The sequence below is a fragment of the Lolium perenne genome, chromosome 7 (assembly GCF_019359855.2).
Source record: "Lolium perenne isolate Kyuss_39 chromosome 7, Kyuss_2.0, whole genome shotgun sequence".
Lineage (NCBI taxonomy): Eukaryota > Viridiplantae > Streptophyta > Magnoliopsida > Poales > Poaceae > Lolium > Lolium perenne.
In genome coordinates, this window is record NC_067250.2 from 265210043 (window position 1) to 265236257 (window position 26215).

General features: G+C 43.1%; 1 protein-coding gene across 49 annotated transcripts; it reads right to left on the minus strand.

Annotated features, from left to right (window-relative positions):
- Positions 1-150: 150 nt before the first annotated feature.
- LOC127312719 (stromal processing peptidase, chloroplastic) lies at positions 151-20518 on the minus strand. 49 transcript variants are annotated; one of them, XR_011749906.1, is made up of 36 exons: positions 20262-20518; positions 19981-20179; positions 19044-19273; positions 18179-18377; positions 17881-17928; positions 17534-17641; positions 17208-17396; positions 16812-17108; positions 16170-16271; positions 15563-15697; positions 13849-14073; positions 13523-13726; positions 13211-13381; positions 12929-13078; positions 12328-12465; positions 11987-12214; positions 11748-11900; positions 11405-11528; positions 11085-11202; positions 9140-9260; positions 8971-9051; positions 8545-8646; positions 7411-7561; positions 7108-7227; positions 6947-7002; positions 6293-6457; positions 5626-6183; positions 5149-5225; positions 4907-4978; positions 4598-4682; positions 4120-4222; positions 3784-3880; positions 1205-2308; positions 969-1019; positions 688-880; positions 151-472 (listed from the first exon to the last, which is right to left on the minus strand). XR_011749906.1 is itself a non-coding variant. In XM_051343264.2 (25 exons), the coding sequence occupies exons 1-24, from the start codon at positions 20468-20470 to the stop codon at positions 7142-7144; spliced, it is 3768 nt and encodes a 1255-aa protein (XP_051199224.1). In that variant the 5' UTR covers positions 20471-20518; the 3' UTR covers positions 6565-7002; positions 7108-7141. The 49 variants fall into 49 exon arrangements, 1 of the variants encoding a protein (XP_051199224.1); XR_011749905.1 differs by having other exon boundaries at positions 688-897; XR_007858516.2 differs by having other exon boundaries at positions 1201-2308.
- Positions 20519-26215: the final 5697 nt, after the last annotated feature.

The window sequence follows — 26215 nt, forward strand, 5'->3', positions numbered from 1 at the left end:
TACGACAGACTGTCTGATTGCAGCAGTTTCAAAATCAGAGTCTCTGAACACATGTGACAACAAAAATGACGCATATAATATAAGCAGGCATTGCAGAACATCTACTTGAACTAAGTTGAGACATACATAATATAAGCAGGGATACTTAAGTGGACAACAACATTCACACTGGATTATACGGAGAATATGCCGGTTCACTGGACTGTGCCAGACGACAACATTACATGGTCTGACTTAACTGGTTTAGAGGGGGCCGATACATCTTTCTACTGTCCAGATGGGTCCGATAGAGATTTCTGCAGGTTTGTACATTGCTTGAGCTAAACTATAGAGTGGATAGATCATCGGCCACTCTAATCTGAATGGCTGTTGATGGGCAGAGCCGCCGCTGCTGATGTGCATAGAATATGTTCCATTCATGGGCTCGAAGCAAGACATCCTTAACTTAATTAGTGTAAATTGTCCCTGTAACCTGCGTGCAAGTGAATCCATTAAGTACATACACACATGGAAACAGAAAAGAATGGGGAGGACTGAATTTTAGCAGAAATTCATGAATACTTTAGAGCACTACGTTTAGCCTTGCAAACTGAAAACTTATTGAGCTATTAATTCAGTCTTATTTCTCTAGTACTTTTTGATAAATAACATATGCTGCAGCATGCAAAACAATGATGGTATCATTACCTAGAGCCTGCAACTGAAGAACTCTAAATGCATAATTCTGTTGCAAGCACTTTGCAAGACAATATAATGTGCTCTCATTACTCGCCGAACAACGTGTAAGCTTGGATCTGATTCCCACTTATCACTTGTGGGAAGGTGATTTGTACAAAAGCTAGAGGTCTTTGACACCGCTTAAAATAACCTTGGACCTTGCCTATGGAGACATGGGTTCTAGTCCTTCAAGTCAGTACAACAATGACATGATTTCAAAACTTCTCTGTGGTGGAGATGTTGGCACTTACAAAATAAATCTTATCTTCGGTGACAGGAAAAGCAGAATTGAACAATTGGCCCTGTTTCGGGAATGATACTTAGCTTTGTTTCGGGAATAATAAGGAAAAGAAGGCCACTGTTTTCCTCGGAAATAAATTTGCCAAACAGCAAAAAGAAGTAAAGGAATCTTGGAGGAAAGCTGATGCAGGATTGAATAAGATGCCAACTATTCTATTGAAGAATAATGTGAAGCCTGGGTACCTGCCTTTAGAGATGACAATGGTAGAACAATCTTGTCAGCATGGTGAGTTCTTGATCGTCATCGGGGGAGAATTAAATCTATCATTGCTATTCTTGTTTAAACCAGTACACATGGAATCAGATTGTGATGCTGCGGTACATGAACTGACAGCAAGGGGAGAAGCAAATCTGCAATCTTAGACATTATCTCTGAAACTTTGTATCGTCTACAACAACTTTCTGAATTCGGAATCAGTAAGGCCAATAGACCATCTTGAGGCAGAAGGAGAGACACCTCGACGATAGCCAGCAAAATGTGGATCACTCATAAAAGTAGCAGCCTAGTCCAACAACGTGCACCAGGGGAAAAATCTTTTTAGGCCTCGTTTGGCAGTGGAGTATTGGCGGGGATTGAGGAGTATTATCCCCTACCAACTCCAAATCCCCGACTTTCCCCGGAAGCTCGTTTGGCGCTAGAGTTTGGGCCAGTTTTATCCCCGCCCATCCCTGCATATCCCCGTCCAGGACCTTCTTTTTGCCTTGAACACAATCCACGACCCAGACCTCGTGTTTTATCCCCGTCCCCGACCAAAACGTAGCTACAGGCGGCGCGCAAGGCAACCAGAGAGAGCGGCGGCGAGCGGAGGTGCGGGAGCTGCGGCAGGGGCAGAAGCGACGACAAACATGGATCCAGTCGAGCCACTCCATATCACTGCCACCGCCGCCGTTCTTGCGATCTGACCGCCGACGCCGCCTCCCGCCGGTCCTGTAATCCGGTCTACAACTCTACATCCTCTTCGGCAACCCCTCTTCTCTCTCGTCTCTGTTCCATGGTTCTGTACTAGCTTAGTCTCTCCCGATCTGAGCGCCTCCAGCCCCTTCGTCAACCACTAGTTGTCTTGGAATTTCTTTGTTTAACCAGATTGAATCTTGTGAATGCGCAACTCCTCATCTCAGCACATGCTTTATTTCACTGGTTTCTCATATTCTTTTGTGCTTTTATCTGTTACTAGCTTCCAGACATTCATTCCGTGAAAAGGATAGAGATCTACTGCCTATTAGAGTCAATACTCAATATATGCAGTATCCTTTGGTCAAAAACTGAAGCGGAAGGTTGCCTTGCCTGGTTCTAGGAATTATGCAGAGCAATGGTTAAGAAAGTACTAGTAATATATAAGGTCCCAAGAAGTTTTTGTCTCTGTGCGTGTGTGTAGGCAATAATAATTCAGAGTTGTTGTTTGTTTCAACAAAAAAAATCAGATTATGTAAGACTAGTAAGCTTGAGATAGCCAAGCTGGCACTTTGCAGTATCAGCTCAATTTGGCATCTGCTCTGAAGGAAACATGTATTTTCCTTAAACTTTGCAGCTTGTCCATTTATGTAAGACGTCTAATGTACTGATTTTATTTGCATGTCTATTGAGCCACTGAACTTATGACTGCTTTATTTGTTCTAATTTTTAAACAATCTATTCAATATTGGTGATTGTTTAGAAGGCTCTATTACTCTGTGTGAGCATCCATCATCCCACTGCTACAATTCCTTTTGTCATGCCCTGGTATTGCGAAAGCATTAGGCGATCATATACTGGTGTTCTGGTATGCATTACATGTATTATATATTGTTCTTACCTAAACAGAAAACAAGAAAGAAAGGAATCAATACCATAAACATGGCAAATGCTTCATATGTTAATTTCAGTTTACTAGAGTATCCTCGTGGTGCATAGTCTATGCATTTATGTTACTGACGTTCTACATGCTTATAAACCGAATCATCCCTATTTTGTTGTACTGTTTGTGTCGAGCTGTTTTAGTTAACTCTACATTTTTAGAGTTGCTTAATCTCGTGCAATAGAAGTTCAAGGAAACATAGTAAGATAAGAAATTTTATACGGTGATGGAAATAAAAAAACTGTGCCAGCCCATGTTCTTCGTGTCAGGTTTGAACGCAAAAAGAATATTGGAGCTGCTAGCTAGAGTTAGGATAGGATGATACCCATGCGCATTTCTTCTCCTTTGTTCCAGTTTTTATGACTTGTTTTGGTTGTATATATACCTCATCGAGTTCTGTATTAGTTTGTCCTCAGATCTCCTTTTGCTTTATTCACTATGGTGCAAATAACCTTTCCTTTCTGTATTGAATGAATGCTCAATATATGGCATTGGCAGCTCAATATGTGGCATTGGCAGATGGAAAATTCTTCAGTGGAGGTGACCGGGAGAGCCGCGACGCCTCCCAGGAAGCAAAAGTTATGGCTATGGATACATGTACACATGGGAGGAGCCAGGGCCCGGCATGCCCGGGCAGCTGCCCGGGCTACGCTGGCCAACTTCCTTGTACTATCATGAGGCAGTGAGGATGAAACAAGAAAGTGTGTGGGCAAACCGTAGACCAATGGAGATACACGTAGATTTTGCCCAGGCTGCAATGGAGAGCTGGCTCCACCACTGCATGTACATGTACTGCCGTGTGGTCTATGTTTCATTTCATGACTTGATCGAGCTCATGTACTCCTTCAGGTCGTAGTATTGTCAACCTTAATGTATGATATACCTCATTTATGTACTGTTGTGTGACATATGTTTCAGCTTAGAAACGTACATGTACTGCCGTGTGACCTGTGATCTGAAATTTGAATCATTGCTGAGGTTTGCTAGTTTGCCTTTGTGCACCATCCCTGCAACAATCCCAACAATCCCTGCCAACCAAATCCAAATGGCAGTTTACAGGAGTGGGAATTAGGGAATGTACGGAATGCGGTTTTCTGGGGATTAGTGGGGATTGGGTGAAGATAGGGGTTTCACCCAATTCTCTAGCGGATTATCCCCACTAATCCTCACAAATACTCCACTACCAAACAAGGCCTTACGGGGTCTAAAAGCAACCCTGAAATAATCTGAGCAAATAAGCAAAAAAAGAAGATCGAGGAAAACTAACCGGCAAGACGATAACGCAAATCAAACCCCAGCCAAACAAAACACTGGTCACAACGCAGTGCAGCACCTCACAGAGAAAATCCCGATCGCCCAAATCCGCGACACTGCACACAAGGAACATCAGATCATTATAAAAAAAATAAGCAGAAAAGCCAGAGACAGTCATCATCGTTCCCACTATGGGCCACAAGCAGATAATGTCCAACAAAAACTTCACAATCCTATGTATCAAAAACATCTAATCGCAGAATTAAAGCAATTTTTATTGATAAAGAAAGCCACATCAACAGATTTGGAGAAGCTAACTAAAAGGTGTCGATGCAGTAAGAGTGAGAAAATGAAAGTTTGGAGACAACGTAGGCTGCAACATTTAGTGTCAGCTGAAAAAAATAGTACATGTGTCATTTTGTAGCATTTCTATCATGCATTATATTTTACAATGAAATGATTGTATGGCGAGTTGTGATCATACGTAGTACCTGTTTTTCAAAATAATTTATTTACTTCTGGTTGTAACATCCTACATAGTTTGTCCAATCACTCAATTCAAAATAACTCGTTTATCTGCATATCAGTAAGATTCTGATGAGCCAAGTTAGATTCTACTGCATCCAACTTCCTTCGACAAAGATAAACTCACAAGTCAGAATAGCTGATAATATATTATAATGCGAGAAAAAATAATGGCAGATTGTAAGCAAATCAATTGAATGAACGTGAAGGAAACAAAGACAACTAATTACACCTTCTAATCTGATAGAGCACTATGTGATTCAATCATAGCTCACCTTTCAAGAAAATAACCATCAGCAAGGTTAATTATTTGGTAAACCGAAGGAAAGATAGTGAGACAGCTGCACCTGCAAAAAGAATGCAAGCTTGTAAGCAAAACCTATTGAAGGAGCACATAGGAAAAAGATATATCTTCCCACTTTCTACATAACCAGAACCTAAAAAAGGAAACTGAAAGATCATATTTGGTAAACTTAGACCATACTACAGAGAAAAATCAATTCGCATGAGACTTTACCTTACTTTGGTTGAGCAACTTCTGTGCCGTGGCCTTCATGCTCTACCTCTTAGACCAAAACCAAGTCCTCCAGTTAGCTGAAAGGCCAAAACAACGAAATAAATTCAGGAAAACCAAAAGGCACAAATTAAAGGGAAATTAATCAGTTTCCTAGAGAAACAATTGTGCAATCACTGATGTCTAAAGAAGAGCAAAAATAGTGAATAAAATTAAATTTAACAGGAATTGCGTTTTTTAGGAAGTCTTGTGAACGTTGAACACGTGCAAAAAAATCCAAATAGTGAATACGTTACATACAGAAAGAGAACAATCAATTGACAAAGCCTGCACTAACCATGACTGACCTAGAAGATGTCCATAACCAGTACCAAAGTAAATGAGGAACCTAATCATACATCTAATTTGCAACTACACCTAGAAAGAAATCAGAGATCAGGAAAGCTCAGCTGTGGACACAGACTTGCTCTTCATCCTCACCAGGACAGGCAGTTGCTCAACATGCTAGTAGGGGAAGAAGCTCTCCCGACCTTCTGTGGTGCTCACCCGAACCCGGCCGCTGCTGGTACCGCCCGGAACTGCCAGCAAACCCCGACGCACGCCGGCTGCCAGATGTAGCCATGGAGCGGACGTATGGACGCGCCGGTGCGGGCGTAACCGCTGGTGGCCGCCGGACCATGGTGGGCGCGGGTGTCTCCGTCCTTGCCTCACCCTACTCGCCGCCCCGCCTCCATGCCATGGCGTTACCTCCACCCCAAGCCCTTCTCGAGATAAGACGGCAGGAGAATCGACATGGCTGGAACGTCAGAGGACCCGACCCATGCCACGGTCCATCGGGAGAAGATCTGGAAGATCTGGAGCAGCGCCTTGTGCCCACCTGATGGAGCGGAAGAGGTGAGGCTAGAGCGCCGACCGAACTGGTCCGCTGAATCACGAACAGACAGAGCGGCCTCGGTGATGACCACGGTGTCGGAAAACCTGAAAGCAAGCCCGCCGACCAGGCGACGGAGTACTCGGCCACGGAAGAGGGCATCGAAACTATACACAGAAAAAACCCAGTGGTAATCAAACTATCAAACAAAGACGTGTCATCAGCACATTAATCTGAAAAATAATTCAAAATTTTGAGAAAAAAGAAGTTGGTTACCATTTAGTATAGTACTTATTGGGCCAGGAGTATCCTGAATATGAACCCTCTCCCTCAAAAATTCTCTGGCTGCTCTAAAAGACGCATATGGGCTTTCATTTATAAAGCTCTCTTGTATTCATCAAATCATTGCTTGCAGCTGACAAAGATTGTCTCTCACCAACCCTGAAATTAAGATCGCATGATTTGAATGTAGATAGCTTTGAGCAATAGATAGTACAGGTTGCAACTTCTATAGCATTAGCTGGTCCAGAATGCAATTCAATCCAACATTCTCAGCAAAACTGTATTCATTTCATTATCAAGTTCGAGACAAAAATAACAGAATGTTACAAGCGTATGATATTTATTACTATTGTGTTACAGATGCTCTATGCTACTTTGCCGTTGCTCAGTAACTTATCATCGATCCTATCGCCATTCTATCTTCTGCAATGACCTGAAGAATACTACTAGTTACAACAACGGGAATGTGCAAGAATCAAATCGGTCTTTACTATACATCTGAAGATGGCCTTCCAAGGAAGGCTTTCAAGTTCCTTGGGACCATTCATATCTATTTCTGCGAGAAAATGCAACAACCAAGCTTTCTGTTGCAATGCTCAAGGAATAACAATTGGCCCGACCAAATGCATTGATGGGTATAGGGAGTACTTGCTAGTATACAGTCGGTCACATACAGATCCTCTCTTCAGGAGCTAGGTTGATGCCTGTGGTGTAATATACTGAAATTAGAACAGAAATCTGCACGATTGGAAAAGTAATGTATGTAGAGCACTTAATACAGCACACTTTGTTCAAAAGTTGTAACATACCTTGAGAAAGTTGGGGCGTCAAAAAATGTACTACTCATGTGGTTGGTCTGGTCATGGTTGATAGACCCCGGCCTCCAATGTGAACCATACCAGGAACCCCCATATCAGGCTCATCGTCTGCTAACATAACAAATTACAAATAAATAAACAAAAAGTGGATAAAACTACGAAATTTGATATAAAAATACATCTACACCATATTATGAGTGCTGATCAACACACGCATTAATTTCAAATTAATATATTGAGAAACTTATGTACTCCATAATAATTTTCATTACGAACACTTAATAGGTCCCGTACCATTCATGTCTTCACCAGACTCGGCACCAGCGATCCCGATGCAGGAAAATAAAGATGAATCATCAACCTTCAAGTGCTCATATGCAAGATACAAGTCCTCAATTGTGGCACTTTCATATAGTGTCGTCATTTCCTTAATACAGGATATATCCTGCATTTAATTGGAACAAATGAACTACAGTAAGACAGTGATACAACACAGGAAGAGAAAATAACACAAGTGCACAAAATAATAGTACAAAAATACTAATGAAGGATAAGATATGGGTCGAGTTCCAATAACTAATAATAATATATGGTAAAATACAATTTATAGAGATTTAACATGTGATCATACATTAGAAGGTACACAATACGCTGACTGCTGTTCAAAAAAATGTGTACAGCCCTGGAACCCAAATAGACCGGTCCTAGCCATATCGGTATTATTTCATTTGTATTTACAGTTTCCATTCAATTAAGCCCCTCCAGAAGGGCGCGGGTTCAAAATCAGGAAAGCACAAGGTTTAGATGTACTTAATTCAGTAAAATTACTTGATTAACGAACTGAACGCTACAGCATGGGAAGCTGAGATGGTCCCAGCTCCCAAGTACCAACAGCCATATGTCAAGTGCCAACCAAATCATACACTCCCTCCGTTCCAAATTAGTCACAGCTTTTTTTTCCAAAATGAGCGAACCTATACACTGAAATGTGTCTAGATACATGCATATCTAGACCAAATCTGACCAAAGCTGCGACAACTATTTTAGAACAGGTGAAGTAGTTATAATTGTAGCCTGAGCCTGGTGGAGTATACATAGAATAAAATTTTCATTTATTTTTCATCTGCTCCTCATATGGCAACCCCTAGGATATTTTGATATATAACAAAATTCTCGACCAAGAAATTTTTGAGAATAATTGTCACCAGGATGGTCCCAGGTATGGATGCTTCAAGAAGTTTGTCTACAAAACTTTCATGAAGAAAATCTAGCCTAAGTACATATGCAGAGTTAACGATGTTAAAGTATGACAAGAACAAGGCAACCGAAGTGCCCTGGCAACTAGGGCTACAATGGAGAGTCAGTCCGTTTCTTTTTCCAATTTTCTACAGAATATGCGCACTTATAACCCTCATATACAAAATTTACCTTCCTAGGCACGGAAGAAGACTGCAGATGGGCTAGCAGACCAAGCCAATAGGCATTTGTCTTTGTCTCAGCCTCGTGTTTCATCAGCAATGTCCTCTTTGCCTGAAACACAAGAAAATTACTTACCAAACTAACAAGTAGAAAATGATGATGCTTGCTACATAATGTCCAATAGTCAAGGGTAAACATTAGAACAATAGTATTCAATCGACAAGGACATAAATTTTTTCCAAGATGTGTATTCAGCTTAAGTGCATGAAACTTAAACAAGATGTGTAATGCTTCAAAATGCGCAGTTTTCTTAAACTAATCTAACTATTACGAAACATAGTGATTAAAAAGGATGGCAGTATTATTTGCATAGTGGTCGGTACAATAGTAATATTAAAGCACATTAATGCAAAATATCAAGAAAAATTGACTAACCCGGTCCAACTCTCTTTCAACAATTTTGTTACAATGTAAACCTCTGAGAACACCTTTGCATGCATCCACAGCTTTATGGACCTGTCATCAAGGATCACAAAATGATAGTATTAGCAGCAGAAGCCAGAAGAGCACAGAACAACCAAGCTCAAGGTCACAACTTAAATACCTTGCTCGGGGTTGAAGTTACCGCGATCACATACCAACCCAGATCCAGTTTGTCAAAAAGATTTAGTTCAAAAGAAACATCATAGGTTAATCCCATGGAATCTCGAACTGTTGTAAATAGCCTGAGACAAAAAGGTGCAGCTCATCACGTTAGTCCTATTAGGTAAAGACCAACAAAAATATGCAGCGTTGTGAAAAGCATGAAGTATCGAGAGCGAATAGAGTGAACTGGGCGACATATGCTCCGGGCGCAAGTCGAGATCCTATAGGTCCAACATGCGGCATGGTCTGGCAAACTGGCTCGTATTTTGTCCGGGATGAACTGAAAGAAAGGCAGTATAAACACCCAGTGGCCCGTCACCCACGTGGTCCTTCCTCTGATGCATGGCCATGAGGCAGACTCTCTTGCTGAAATTATACGTCGACGGCAGAGCCTGAAACAAGGCAGCGACGGCAGACACAACAGACTGCGCCTGCGCATGGTCAGGGGCAGGGGCTCGGAGTCGCTGAGCGAGAGAAAAAGCAGCGTCGCGATGTAGGGAAGAAAATGAAAATGGCGTGAGCAGCGATGTCGGCGGTGGCGTTCTGGTTCCCGAGCTATTCCACCGCTGGAGCGGCCCGGATCAAGACGAGTATGAACATGCCGTGCTCCGCCCCTACTGCTGCTCAAAACTGCAACCTCGTTTGCGGCGCTTCTGTTCGCATGCTCCGGCAAGGAGCAGCCATCGTCTTTCGCAGCGAGTACTACCATATGAATGGTTGCATACACGGTCCTCACACTTTTGGAGAGAGAGAGGCCGACGCAGAGGTAATTACGGTCCACGGACTGGCCTTAATCGGCGAGGCATCGTGGAGCTCAACGCTCATGTCCAGAGCGGCTCGTCGGTCCAGCCGACCGTCTCGGCCTACATGATTCATGTGCCGCCGTCGATAAGGCACAGCCACATCGCGTCCACGGGCACCGCCTTCGTCGCTGGACCAGCAAGCACCATGCGACGCAGATTCGCGGACAGTGGATGCTGCAAGAACGGCGCGGCGATACCTTCTACGGCGGCCATGGCAGCCACGGGCACCACAGAACGGAAACACCACAGCTCCAATCCTCCCACTGTTTGTGTTGTGTCAGGGCACCGGTCCTTCTGCCGCCGCCATGTGTCAGGCGCCGCTCCTGCCGCCGAGGCTGCTCAGTGTGAGTTGTCAACGCATCAGCTCGCCTCCCATCGCATCAGGTCAAGCCGCCAGCCACACGGCATGCGCCGTCGCATCAACTACCGATGCCTGCACCGCCATCCCGCTCACCTTGCACCGTATCTCCTGCTTGCACTGTTGAAACTTCACCGCCGCTTGGAGCTGGGGGATCCAACACTAACTCCCGCACCTATCGCCGTAGGTAGACCATCGCTGGGAAAAATCTTCGGGGAGAGCCCGTTCTGCTACCGAGCAGCAGATGCTCAGAATGAGTCTCTGGGATGGTGATGGGGAAATAAATTTGCTCCAGTGGCGGGTCCCATCTTTATGTATTTGTAGCTGTATTGGTGATTGCAATAAAAAAGAATTGCCACCACTATAGAAGGGACCACCTATCCCCTGGCCAATGGCATAGCGAGTTCCACCCGGAGCAAATGCCGCCCGGTTCATCCGAGTGTTTTCCATGAAGTATCTCATTTATAATAGTGTAAAGTAAAAACCAAGGTTTTTTAGTCAAGAATAACGACGCGTGGACATATATAAGATGTGTAACCCAGTACGTTGCTTTAATACTGTAAAATGAATAAATAGGGGCATCATCAAGATTTTTGCAGAAGCAAACCACTGGTAACCCAGTTATCCAAATGTACCACAGCACAGTAAATACACCATTCACTCTATAGCACACTAGAATGTATTGTATGAAACAGCTTTACAATGATGTATAGTAAAAAAAAAAATGTACAGAAAATCTTTACCTGGAATTAATAATTTCAGCCAGTAAACTCAAAGTGATCCCAAAGAAAAGAGGATGGTTGCGAACATTAATATGTGTCTTCTCCATTAGACCAGAGTTTGCTGGTTCAGAGATTTCTGCTGCGATAGTAGGACGAATATCAGTCCACATGTTCATACACTACTACAGAAGGTCATTGATAGATGATGTGTAGGAATTCCTCAAACAGAAGGAAAAATCATGTACAACTCAAGATATGTTAATATAAACTACGATTGAGTCGGACATGGGACTCATGTGAGAGAGTACAGCACACAGCACAGACTATCAAGTCAGAATTACCATTTGCGCTAGAACTTCGAATTACATTAAAGAGGTCCTTTCCTTCAGTAGCAAACCCCCATCGATTAGGTGCCGGGCCAGCAATGTACGCACAAGCTCTCTCATCTGTATCCTTTATGTATACCTGGTAAAGAAGAATCCATAGCCAAATTATGTCTAGATTATGGACGACAGAACAATTTGAGCTTTCAGACTGAAACACATGTTTTCAGAAATGTATCAAAATGCCCATGTGTCTTTTTCCCCAGAATGCTTCAGCATGAGGATTGTAATGTAACTACCCCTTTTGTTTCTTTGTTTTACACAAGCCATGAATATTCAAGAGATGGTAATGAAGGCATACTTGCTGGGAATGCAGATCCGATGGAAACGGCAAGAAGGAGATCTTCTCAATATGCTCCGCCGTGTTTGAAGAATTTGCAGCCCTCACAGTCCCAAGATAATCAAGAACACAAGATTCTACCTCTTCTTCTGTGAAATCACCAACTACGCTGACCTGTAAAAAAATCAACATTAAACTTGAACATGGTTAAGAGAGGTTTAGAGAATGGAAACTCAGAAATGACAAACTATTCAACAAACCTCCATGTTGCTACCCACGAACTGGTTCATGACGGCTTCTTTAACTGACTGAAGAGTCAGCTTTTGCAATGAATGTGGAGATGGCTCTACAAACCTTTCATCATGGTTCAACATGGCTACCATAAGCTTGTGAGCCGTGGCACGCTCCAAACTTTTGGGGATAGAGCGGTAGTAAGATAAATATAACTGAGCTGCTCTATCGAACGCGTCTTCTAGCCACACATTATGCTGTAACACAAATAAGTAAATTGTGTAAATGCAACCTCATGTTTCAGAGAAAACTTAGCTTTTCCTATGGTGAGACAGGTGAGTATGTTATGTAGTAAGCTGAAAACCCACACCTCAAGGACCATATGCAGGAGCTGGAAAGCAGCACGCATGCCATTATCTCTTAAGGCAAACCTAAATTCCATAAAGATGAACTCCTCATTGGATTCCAGCGAGCAATTTATGAGGTTGTTCACACAGAAAAGCTCAACCTGAAATAAAAATCATATGCAGGTCGTATGGAATGTTAAAATTATCAGCATTAATAATACAATATGCAAAACAATCTGTGAACATCACTGGTGGATTACATATGCTAATACATAGGCCAGTGCAAATGAATTTGGAAGGATAAAGTAAAATAGTGTATGCAATAGGTAAAAACAACAGTAGCATCAAATATATTACTCCCTCTGGCCCCAATTACTTGATGTCGACTGCAGTTCAACTGCATGCTTGATTGTATATGGGATGCCACAAGTAACTGGGGCCAGAGGGAGTAGTAAATTTTTTAATGAACAAAAGAATTTGGGGCTAGAACTACATTAGCAGAATAGACGGGGTAATCTTGCAAGAAGTGTCTGCTTTAAATGTTTATCATAGAAAGTAGTAAGTTCGGAATTGTGGAAAGCTTGGCTGGCACAAATATAAAACTGAATAGTTTGTGGAAGATACCTGTTCCCTTGAGAAGTTACCAACACAGCCACCTTCACTCAAAGTACGAACACCAACAATAACAGATCCCTTCGACTCAGAATCTTCGGTGGCTCTCCCACCACCTACTATCAGGCGCATAACACCAACCCGTGCCTCATTTTGTGTGATCTGTCATCAATAATCATTATATTTTTAGTATGAAACGTGAAACAAAAGCTAAACTATCCAGAATGGCTACTGAAGTGAATATGATTATTTTGTCTCTAGAAAAATAGCCTGAGCCTCCAGTTGACTAAGTACCTTGTAGTTGACAGAAATTCCATTAGAAAGGCGGCGCTGTGTTATACCAGTTTCACTGTCAAATACTTTCACCACGCCCTGCTCTTTACCGAAAGGGGCAAATGATGGTTGGTGTTGCAATTTCAAGTCTTCAAGTTCTGATTGAGTAATCAATTCCTTTGGCACCTCAAGCTGCAACCAGCACAACAACAATCAATAAAATGCCGCTTTACGGTTTTCAGTGGCATGAAAACAAATTCAAGCATGAACTTTGCTAAGCCAAGTTAGTATAGTTCTATAACACGAAAAAGACATCACAAATAACCAACATACCTCAGGCTCCGGGTAAATGGGTTCTTCAAGACCTGCCTTCATGGACTCGGTTATCTCTTCTGGGTGTATCTCAAAATCACTTTCGCCTACTCCATCAATATGGACCTTTCTTGGTACACAGGCCACAATAGCAGCAGGAAGTGGTGCATTGGGTTTTCCAAAGTCAGAAATAAATTCAAGTACTTCTGCGCCAACAGTGTTAACCTACATATGGTAAGATGTATTTATTACAATGTCATTAAAAACTAGCAGAAGGTAAAATGCAATGATGTCATTTATTTTAGTGTGGCCTTTGTAAGAGAAATGATAATGACATAATGCAGCACCTCTTCAAGCGTGACAGTTTCTGCAACTGCAAGCAAACTTTCATGTCCCTGCAACTGATCCATGACAGTATGGCCAAGTGCATCACTCTCCATAATGAAGTCCAAGTTGTCAACCGAGGGAACACTGTCAATCATCATAGCGAGCTGCTCACTATCTTTTATTAGTGCATCCATATAACGGGTCATTTCTCCCATTGTGACACCAAACTCTTTGAGTCTTCGAACCTAAAACAAAATAAGAAGAAGTTGGTAAACAGGAATTGAACACTTGTAATGAAGCGACTAGTTGGCTAGAGTTCAAGCTTGGCCTGGATTTGACCTAGGTTAATGTCAAACCTGAATCAGCTAGGGTTGGTTCCAGCTCACACTAGGGCTGGATTGGCCTAGATTCGAGCTTGGATGCCATATTAGACTGGAATAGTAAGACCCTAGACAGTTCAGACCAGGCTAGGCTTGACTTAGGAAGGGCTCATGCTAGGACAATCTTGCTGTAATATCTTAACCTCTGGATTTGAAATCACTGCTTATATACCTGGTATTGGCCATAATTTACAAGAACATTCTGTAGTATTAGTAAGAGGAGGAAGGGTTAAGGATTTACCCGGTGTGAGATATCGCATTATTCGAGGAACCCTAGATGCTGTCGCAGTAAAGAATCGTCAACAAGGGCGTTCTAGTGCGTTGTAGATTCTTATCCAAGACTTGTATCATTTGATGATGCCATGTGAATCGCTAGAAACATGTGAAGTGTATGGCTAACCCAATAACGAAAGTTTCGTAAGGGGACTGGAGCAGGCTACCATGAGACAAAAGATCCTCTTTCTAAAGAGATTCGATTCGGAACTCTTATATGTCCAAGGTCAATATGGAAATTCTTTCAGAGGTTTTCCCTTACTTTGTCCGTGTCAACAAACAATTCGAAATACCTCGACTTTTTCAGAACAGGTCCGAGTCAAATAGCAATGATTCGAAGCACTTCTTTTTCCATTACACTATTTCGGAAACCTAAGGACTCGATCGTATGGATATGGAAAATACAGGATTTCCGATCCTAGCGGGAAAAGGAGGGAAACGGATACTCAATTTAAAGTGAGTAAACAGAATTCCATACTCGATCTCATAGATCCCTATAGAATTCTGTGGAAAGCCGTATTCGATTAAAGTCGTATGTACGGCTTGGAGGGAGATCTTTCCTATCTTTCGAGATCCACCCTACAATATGGGGTCAAAAAGCCAAAAAAATAAGTGATTTTAGCCCTTATAAAAAGAAAACGGATTCTTGAACCTCTTTCACGCTCATGTCACGTCGAGGTACTGCAGAAAAAAGAACTGCAAAATCCGATCCTATTTTTCGTAATCGATTAGTTAACATGGTGGTTAACCGTATTATGAAAGACGGAAAAAAATCATTGGCTTATCAAATTCTCTATCGAGCCGTGAAAAAGATTCAACAAAAGACAGAAACAAATCCACTATTGGTTTTACGTCAAGCAATACGTAGAGTAACTCCCAATATAGGAGTAAAAACAAGACGTAATAAAAAAGGATCGACGCGGAAAGTTCCGATTGAAATAGGATCTAAACAAGGAAGTACTGAACTGGTTTGAGGATCAAGTTATCTAGATAATTGGTCCATATTTCGAATGACACTATACAGCCAGCTAAAACGATATATGTAATACATACAGGATAACTGAGCCATGAAAGCACAAACCTCATGAACAGCAACTTTGATAGCACTCCTCCAATTTTGGGGTTCAGCTGTTACTGTTAGAGTGGTCACCGTGCACCCTTCCCTTCCAGAGTCGCTGTGATCCAGCTCAACTGACGTAAAGGGAGGATTTGAGCTCTGCATCAAAGAAGGAAAAGGAAGACTTCGCTCAGTCGGAGAAACCATGTAACTATCAGTTCCCTTGTAAAATATGTAGTACTGTGCAAACATGTGCAAATTCCTCACTGGGAGAACCTGGCTATTCTGACTCGCATTCAAGTCCAATATCAAGTCTAATTGATCCTAAGTAGCTAATAGTTGAGCTAAGAGACCAAAACAAATATGAATCCTCTTCACAAATAGAAATGTCATTTTATGTGTACCATGGCAGACTGGTAGCCACAAAGCTCCTAACAATAAGAAAATAACATGTGCAATTATGCATAAATATGAAAATGTGAAGCGCTCTAATTATATAAGGATATAATGTTACAAACCAAAAAAAAAAAACTAGATTCTCATATAACAAAAATGGAAAAAAAACACATATAACATTTGAAAATAGTGTCCATAGGATATCAGATCATGAATGTTTCTCAAAATCACAAACCTTGTATCTTGTATTGATTCGAAAATGCAGAGCAGATAAAAATATCCGTTTCATCAGGACACTGCGCAGGTCTTTGTATGTCTGAACTTGGTTGACGGGTATCTGTCAAACAATGGGAAGCAACAGTTAGCCATGGGCAGCGTGATTAAGGAACTGCACTTATAGAAGCAAGTAAATTAGTTGCAGAAATCGTTATACTAAAATATCTTTATAGAAGACCATATTAAGGGCACCATGTTAACATGAGACTTTTCAATATTACCCAAAAATAGATGGACTATGAAACTCTACGTGGAGGATGCATTACAGCAATACTGATATGGCTTCTTTTATCTACCAACATTATAAGATGAAGTTATGAACTAAAGCAGTAAATTAGTTGCAGAAATCAGTATATTAAAATATATACTTAAAAAGGACCAAATTAAGGGCACCATTGTTAACATGAGTCTTTTCGATTCTACCCAAAAATAGATGGACTATAAAACTCCACATGGTGGGTGCATTACAGCAATGCTAAATGGCTTCTTTATCTACCAAATATTATAATATGAACTAATATTAGAATTAACATGTTAGTGGTAAACTAGTCACAAAGGTGCAAAACATAAATTAAGTGTTAAGACTAGCAGCAAACCATACCTTACAAAACATGTTGACAGAGAAACTCTGAATTAACTCATGTTTAAAAATCACTGGAGGCTTGGCATCTTGATAAACATCAGGAAGAGACCATTTATGCTCTACGGGAGGTCTAACTGCCTGTCTTTCCCTTTTTACAGGTTTTATTTTATCTGTGGCAGGTGATCTGTCACCACTTAGGCTTGCAGCCAAGCTACCTGGCAGCTTTGGGGCAAACAGGCTTGATATGGCCCCAAACGGACCTGCAGTCGACATAGGGGCTGCTTCGTTTCCAGTAAGTGTATGTTCAAACACAGCCTGCATTGTGATGGGTCAGCAACAAGCCTGCTACTTAATCATACTGGAATCAGCTAATCTATCAACAACAATGTTTAGTAGGATGTAATTTCTAATTACCTCTATCTCCCGCACTGCTCTGGGAATATCATCAATTTCTCCTACCAGGTATAAAGTGGCATTCGCAGGATAATACCATCTCTCATGGAACTTGCGGATCTTATCAGGATCCCATTTAAGTATTTGCTCCTCAAGTCCAATAGGAAATCTGTTGCTCAATTTGTTTTCCGAGTGTAAATGTTGCAACAACTGCAGCATATGAGCTATAATTAGTTCAGAAAGATAGTGCCCTGAAATATTAAATGATTTAGCACTGTTCCAGGAATATTAAAAGATATCCCTTCCTGGAATTTTTCTCAAGCGGTAGCACTGAGAAAAAGACTTGCCTGACAATCAACACGGTACTCAATTGTGTTCATCATCTGGAGCTCTGACAGAATTGCTCTTCTCTCTTTCTCGACACGAGATGAAGAAAACTTTGGATGAAAAGCTATCTGAAGGGAATAAAGTGAAGAACTTGTTTATGCATCTACGTAATAACGTCAAGAGATGTGTCAAACAGACTAATAGCATGCATCTATATTTTAGCTAGCAGTTTGGATGTGTTGCTGTAACATTAACAAAAAATCATAGTGGGTAGTTGAAGAGTTTGTAATTGCTATGGGCCTCCAACCAAGTGAATATGCTTTTAAAAAGTGGCCTAAATAAGAATGCAATTGAGTAAATATCTTACCTCATTCAAAGCATCCAGCACAGAAGGGAGTAAGGCTTCACCGTATTCCTGCCACATGGAAGACAAACTAATATGTCAGATCATAGATAAACAAGAGAAGAAATCTAAGATGAAACATCACTTCTTTTAGAAAATATTATGTATATGGCAGCCAACCAATACATATTCAGATTTATTTTCATGTAAGTCCTTGTCAAATAAATATGCAAACAGGAAACAAAAGATGGCCCCGAATAAATCACCAGGAGTTAATGTCCAATTCCAAAATTGATATTGAGAAAATAAGCAAAATAAGGACCTTTGTTTTAGTTGGAGAATGGATATGGAAGACTGTATGGTGGAAGTCTGTATATGCATTAGACCTTGCACCTGTCCCCAAGAGTCTCTCGCGCTTTTTACTCCCAAGGAATGCAACATGCTCGATCATATGTGCGATTCCCTGCTCATCCTCTTCCTCGTCAATTGATCCAACATGAACTTCCATGTGAGCCTCGAACCTGCAAACTCAAATAGTTAGAAGCCCATAGTGCACATATTTCATATGTATATCAAAGTAATTTTTCTTGGTCCAACTTGGCCAAAGTTTGTGTGTGACATGAATTAACCGTGGTTCCATATTTACTGAGGATCCATGTGCTGGGGTACACTTTTCATGTTCAAGAACTTAAATTAACACCTTGTCCCAGAGGATTGATCCATATACTTCTTCAAATGCCACCAAAATTGAATACAAGAAAATAAAAGAGCACGGAAAGCCACAATATTTGCTGATGTATCCATGTACAAGCACGCATATTTTATGCTAGCTAATCAAGACAAGTCAAAACAATGTACTAGTTCAACCATTCAAGTGTTTCACCAATAATTCTGCCACATATCTTTGAACATTAAATTAATCAAAAAAGACCACACAAATTGATAGGTCACTAGAAAATTGTAGTTGTGATTGTGCAAAGAGTTCAATATCAATTAAGTTGCAAGGAAATGACCATGGCAGTACGGCCTATGTCATCATACTCCTAACCAGAAGTCCCCACTATGCTGGGAAATCAAGCTAGTAGCAGAAAATCAAATAGATAATTTCGTTTCAGCAAAAGAAAATTATGGAAGTACTATCGCCAAAAGTGTAATATATGGATGGAGGTGAAAAGAAGTTCCGTCACCTATCAGCCGGAACTTTGTTTGGCAAAATAAGATATCTGAGGCCATTCTTCAACTGGCCCCGGATAAGCTTTGGATGGGAAGGAAGAGGTGTGTCCAGGACAGCTTCAAGCTCCTCGTTTTCAATCCCTTGATCAAGATAGGGTTTATCGAGAGCTGCCTCAGACCATGTTGGGCTTGCAACATGTGGCTCGTCAGGTCCAGCAGCGCGCAATATGTGACTATGCCTGGTCTGAAAAGCAAATAGTCAAGTCAGAAGATGATACTTCATTGGTTTTCAATATGAATATGTGGAGGAGTGGATTATGTGATCACAATATACCCTGCCAATCTGCAATATGTACTATGTACAACTTATTTAAGAAAAATATTTTTTCTTAGAACAAAACTGTGTCATTGATTTGCAACTACAAGACCCTCTCACTAACTTGAGAATTTGGTGTTCCTTCAACATTTAGGTTGCTACATACTGAAAACACCCACAGGCAACTGCCCACTTGTTTGTAGAATGCTACTTGGTGGTAGAATGATTTGCAGCACAAAAACCTTCCACTAGCTTCAAAAGACAAAGACGCGACTTGTACGGTATTAAGCTTCTATGGACAGGAACCAGGGGGGTCCTTTGATTATTAGTTAGAACTAAAAAAAAAAAAACATGCAAGCAGCACTTATTGTTTTAGACTTGAACTGATGGTCAATTCAGAATTATTGTGCTAACCATAAGAACCTAGCAAAATCAGACCACCGACGTAAGAAAGAAGACAGTTTTTGCCAACAGTCGCCACGAACTGATGGTCAATTCACAATTATTGTGCTAATCATAAGAACGTAGCAAAATCATGCCGCGGAAGTAAGAAAGAAGACAACTTTTGTCCATTGACAAGAAAACAGGCAGGGGCTTCCTTAATTTATGAGGGGAGATGAGATGGAAGAACGAACCTTGGGCCTGCCCCAGCGGCCGTGAAGCGATAAGCCCGAGGCGTGCGGGAGCGCGCAGGGCGCGAAGCTGGCGAGGCCCGGCCGGCCCCGCCTCCGGGTCCTGGGGAAGCACGATAGGCACCCGCCGTCCCGCTCCTCGCCGAGAACCCCGGCCGCCGACGCCGACGCGGACCCGAGCCCTTGCGCCCGCTTCCTCAACCTGCAGGCACGCGCAAACCGACGCGAATCAGCCACGAAGAACCCTAGAAGGCGGCACGGTAAGAGTGTGTTAGGGTGCTGACCGGGGCGAGACGGCGCGGCGGTAGGAGCAGCGGAGGGGGTTGGCGGGCGCGGCGATGGCGGAGGGGGGGAGGGCGAGGGACGGGCGGCGCGCCGCGGCGGCGCGTGGGCGTGGGCGGAAGTGGGAGGAGTGGTGGACGGCGGCGGCGGATAGGGAGAGGCCCGGGGCGAGGCGCGGGGCGGCGACGGAGGGCGAGGGGAAGGAGGCCATGGTGGGGATGGCCCGAGGATAGGAGAGCCAGAGAACGCTCTGCTCTCTCTATGTTTTTTAATGCTTTTGTTTGTGAAGGGTAAAATAGGGTCGGAGAGTTTGGGGCCGGCACGGCGGCTTTCGCGGCCACCATAGCCGCTGACGCAAATATCCCCCCCGTCGCTCGAGTCGTTGCTGCCAGAACTCGTGTTTCCATCGGGATTCCGGATTTGGCCCCACCCGGCGGCGAAGCTCTTCAGACCTTGATATTTTATTATTTTACACTTTAATCCAACTCTATCTATTAAAGCCTTCTTTTCTTTTTTTTGAAATGTAAACTACACTATATTAAGCAAAGCAAGTCCACCTCATTAAAAAAGTGTGTCTTAACTTGCCCGCAAACAGCACGGAGTATGGTTACAAATTACAATCATGTGCAGCAGCAGCTGATGCGCAGATCGGAGTTGCACCACATAAAACCAGCTTCACCCGATTTACCTAATTGGGCTAGACTATGGGCAGCGGAATTGCTAACCATGTCTATCTTGCTAACCTTGACCAAAGCGTATATTTTCAACAGCTCCCTAGCTCCCTCATAAAGACACCAAAAACCTGATGTGTCAACAATTGAGGTAGCGATAGTCTGAACCCCATGGGAGCAATCAGATTCAAGCGTGGCCGGCCACCTACGAAGAGTAATAAAACGCTTTAGTCCAGCAAGGGCCTCATCTTCTTCAGCCTGATAGGATAACATGGCCACTATGGTTCCTAATGATGACGCCAATTCCTGCCTTCTTGGAGAGAGCATCCCAGCCTGCATCAACATTGGCTTTACCCTCTTCGATCCGAGGAGCTACCCAGGCGCTGGATGCATCTGGGTCTGCAGGAGATGAATCATTACCAAGGGGGAGACACTACTAGGAATTTGCTTACCGCCGGCACGCAGAATTTGCTACCGTCAGCGCGTTTCTATTAGCCGGCGATCACATCGTCGGTGGTAATGTCTTACCGCGGACACCTTCGTTTTCGCCGGTGGTAACGTGATGTTATCCCCGGCGCCTTCGCATATTCGACGAGGCTATCTATTACCCCCGGCGTATAAGTCGTACTTGTATGCGCCGGCAGTTCATATTTAAAGAAACAAAAAAAATTAAAATCAGTTACCCCAAGAATCCTAACAGGTGATAACGCGTGAAGCACACGTTCGTTGGGAACCCCAAGTGGAAGGTGTGATGCGTACAGCAGCAAGTTTCCCTTAGTAAGAAACCAAGGTTATCGAACCAGTAGGAGATGAAGGCCACGTGAAGGTTGTTGGTGAAGGAGTGTAGTGCGGCGCAACACCAGGGATTTTGGCACCAACGTGGAACCTGCACAACACAATCAAAACACTTTGCCCCAACTTAACAGTGAGGTTGTCAATCTCATCGGCTTGCTGTAAGCAAATGATTAAACGTATGGTGTGGAAAATGATGTTTGTTTGCAAAGAACAGCAGAGAACAATGATTACAGTAGATTGTATTCAGATGTAAAAGAATAGACCGGGGTCCACAGTTCACTAGTGGTGTCTCTCCAATAAGAAATAGCATGTTGGGTGAACAAATTACAGTTGGGCAATTGACAAATAGAGAGGGCATAACAATGCACATACATATCCTATCTGTAATTCTCACTAAGAATACACCCGTGGAAAAGGGGATTTGGAGGACACTACAGATCTAGTAAGCGTTGATTTTGGAGTTCGGAAGCTGAATAAGATTGGTGCCCGGACATTGATGTTTTATCCCTAGTGGCAACAGCACATCCACAACCTTAGAACTTTCTGTCACTGTCCCAGATTCAATGGAGGCATGAACCCACTATCGAGCATAAATACTCCCTCTTGGAGTCACAAGTATCAACTTGGCCAGAGCCTCTACTAGCAACGGAGAGCATGCAAGATCATAAACAACACATATATGATAGATCAATAATCAACTTGACATAGTATTCCATATTCATCGGATCCCAACAAACACAACATGTAGCATTACAAATAGATGATCTTGATCATGATAGGCAGCTCACAAGATCTAACATGATAGCACAATGAGGAGAAGACAACCATCTAGCTACTGCTATGGACCCATAGTCTAAGGATGAACTACTCACACATCAGTCCGGAGGCAATCATGGTGATGTAGAGTCCTCCGGGTGATGATTCCCCTCTCCGGCAGGGTGCCGGAGGCGATCTCCTGAATTCCCCGAGATGGGATTGGCGGCGGCGGCGTCTCAGTATGTTTTCTCGTATCGTGGCTCTCGGTAATAGGGTTTTCGCGACGGAGAGTATAAGTAGGCGGAAGGGCAGAGTCGGGGGAGGCGCGAGGGCCCCACCCCATAGGCCGGCGCGGGCCCCTCCTTGGCCGCGCCGCCCTATGGTGTGGGCGCCTCGTGGCCCCACTTCGTATCTCCTTTGGTCTTCTGGAAAGCTCCGTGGAAAATAAGACCCTGGGATTTTGTTTCGTCCAATTCCGAGAATATTTCCTGTGTAGGATTCCTGAAACAAAAAACAGCAGAAAACAGGAACTGGCGCTTCGGCATCTTGTTAATAGGTTAGTGCCGGAAAATGCGTATAAATGATATAAAGTGTATATAAAACATGTGAGTATTGTCATGAAACTAGCATGGAACATAAGAAATTATAGATACGTTTGAGACGTATCAACAGGCATGTCGAATAAAGCACCATGGGTCTATAAGAAAGTATGAAGCCCATGGACTCGGAGATTTAGAGGCCCAGAAGGTTAAAGATCTTCGGGTTAGGAAAGTAAAGTTGTAATAGAAAACTTGTATCAATATAGGAAAGGCCCAGCACGGCTCAAACAATTTGTAACTTGTACGACACGGAAAGCCTCGGCTTCGCCTCCTACATAAAGTGGGGGCCGAGGGAGGAAGAAGGGATCGAAACCATTATAACCCTGGCCACCATAATCTTGAGTTGAGCACCTTTGTTCGGCTGAACCTTCGAGCTCTACTTGCCCTCCACTTCTTACGAAACCATAAGTTTACAATATGTAGGCATTGGCGAGTTAATCCCTCGTCAATTGGCGCCGTCTGTGGGAATTGGAGGCTGCAAGGTCCTGATCTCGATGGCATCCTCAACATCATCATCAACAACAATCAATGCGATGGATGGAGGTAAACGAGTCCAACCTGATCTCGCCGATTTTGTTTCTCACCCTCCCACTTGTTTGCATGCATATGCCGATCTGGAGGAGTCAACGAAGATGACTTTCGGGAGCTTCCGCTTCCTCATCGGGAAAGAAGGATCGCATCGTCAGCCAAGGAATCGAACCCTTCACCCGCCAACCCGACGCCGCCCTCAAGGACGACCGTGGGGAAGTTTCCGGTGTCGAAGGTTATTCCTCCCGGCAGCACCCCCGTTCCTTCGGCTGCCCGTGATCATGTAAATGAACCATTTAAATTGACTTTCTTCTTTTGCGGTGAATTTCCATATTTGGCTGAAATTCCTTGACCTTTTCCCTTGCAGCCAATTTATGCCACAGTTGACGATGTGGCAGATTTTGCTGATCAATTTACTCGCCTGGAATCTGAGAATGTTCAGCTTCGGAAGACCATCAAAATTTCGGCTGACCAAGTGCTGGAGGCTAACAAGATCACAGCCGAAGCCCAAAATGAAAACATCTTGCTGAAAGATGAACTAAATAAGCTGAAACAAAAGATGAAGGATGAGCATGATGCCAGACGCGAGGCTGATGTCGCTGCCGATAAAAAGGAAGGCGCCCTCCGCGAGTCTATCACGAACTTGCTTAGTAAGTTCCTCCGTATTTAAGTGCAAGATATTTCCGCGATACTGTCCTCCAGATTGCTTATTCGCCATTTTTCAGGTGCTGCCGACGTGCCTATCAATCGAGCACGCAAGCTTCGAGAGGACTCGATGTCTGATGCGCTCTCGCTTGCCACTGATGCCAATATCCAAGTTCTTGAGCTGCTGCAAAAGACCAAGGGAGCACTGTCGAGGTTGTTCTCGATGATATTTCCGAAGATAAAGCAAGACAAGACTCTTTGCGAGATGGTAGACGCTTTCTTCACCGACCCTTCTGAGCCTATAGAGGTACTAAAGCGGCGCTCCTGTTTGTTTGGAGCAGTCCTTACTTTTCAACTACTGATGGGTCATGGGCTAGGCTCTGAACTAGAGAAGTTATCCAAGGCATTGCCTGTAGATGACAACAATTGCCTAGTCAATCTTGATCCCTTCAAACAATCGGCAGTGAAATGCGCCAATCAGCTTCTCAAGTTGGTTGATGAAGCGAAGACCAAAGCCGCGCCTGAAGCTACTCCTGGCTCATCATCAGCTCTCCCGTGATTAAACTCTTGCTCTGTTGCTGTAATTAAACCTTGATATAATCTAGGCCTGTTTTTTACTGGCTCTGTTGCCAGTGTCAATACTCTTTCGAATATACGTGCAGCACTCCCGATGGGAGTTTCTACCAATGCTTTTCTGAGTTCAGAGTTGTGCTGCAGATTCTTCCAACTTCTTCTCGTGCTGATTCTTCTTTGAATTCTTCGACTAACGATGAGTCTGATCTTGTTCGCCGTTTGCATGATCAAATAACCCGGCTGAACAAAGACATAGTCACCCTCCACGCGATGGCGGCATTGATAAAGAAAAAAAGCGAGATTGTTACTGCAATCGAACAACATGCTCTTGACCGTCTTCATATTGCTACTGAAAGCTTGAGCTGCAAGTGTCCGTCCATCTTTCGATTTTTATCGAAGCTTGAATACTCCCTGATTTTCGCTTTTCAACAGTCGTGGCTTCTGATGAATCGGAAGAAAACAAAAGGATCCACGAAAAGATTGAGGCGATGACCAATATTGCTCACCCGAAGCATGAATTGTGGTCCCATCGACCGAAGGCTGTTGTCGTGGCCAAATTTGAGCATCGAGCAGAGAAGGTGCATTATTACTTTGACAAGTACCATGCTCATCTCTCGATGGTATGGAGAACCTTGTTTCCTTTAGACCAAGCACCCGAGACTTTATCTGCTTTGTTTACTCGATTCAAGACTCCAGAAAGGATTCGCCTGTTGGTGCGGAAGGAGCTCCTGGCCGGCGCCAAACTTGCTCTTGCTTCAGTTTTAGCATGTCACCCGACCTTAGATTTGGAGGCCATAGCAAATACCATTAGAAGATTAGATCAATATTATGACATTGCTAGAAATCACGCATATGTTATCATCTCTCGGATGGAAACAGGCATTGAGAGAGATCTGAAGGCCCGAGAAGACCAAGGAAACCTGTCATAAAGTTATGCACACGTATATATGTAATGACCTTGTACTTATGATACGTCCATTTTGCATCACTATTTTATATCATAATTTACTGTTATTCATTGATATATTTCATATTTAGAGATGATACTTATGTTATTTCATCTATTTTGCATGTTTCATGATTATTGGAGAATCGCGCACCGGAGTCAGGATTCTGCTGGAAAAAGCACCGTCAGAATGCAATATTTCGGAAGATCAGCAATTGACGGAAATTATACGAAAAATCTTATTTTTTCCAGAAGACGGAGATAGCCAAAAGGAGGATCCGAGGAGGGCCGCCATGGCCCCCCCCCATAGGCCGGCGCGGGCCCAGGCCTGGCCGCGCCGCCTTGTGGGGAGGGGGCCCACAACCCCATCTGGCCTCCTCTCCTTCGCGTATTTCTTCGTCCCGAAAACCTAAGCTCCAGAGGATAGTCGCGAAGAGTCACAG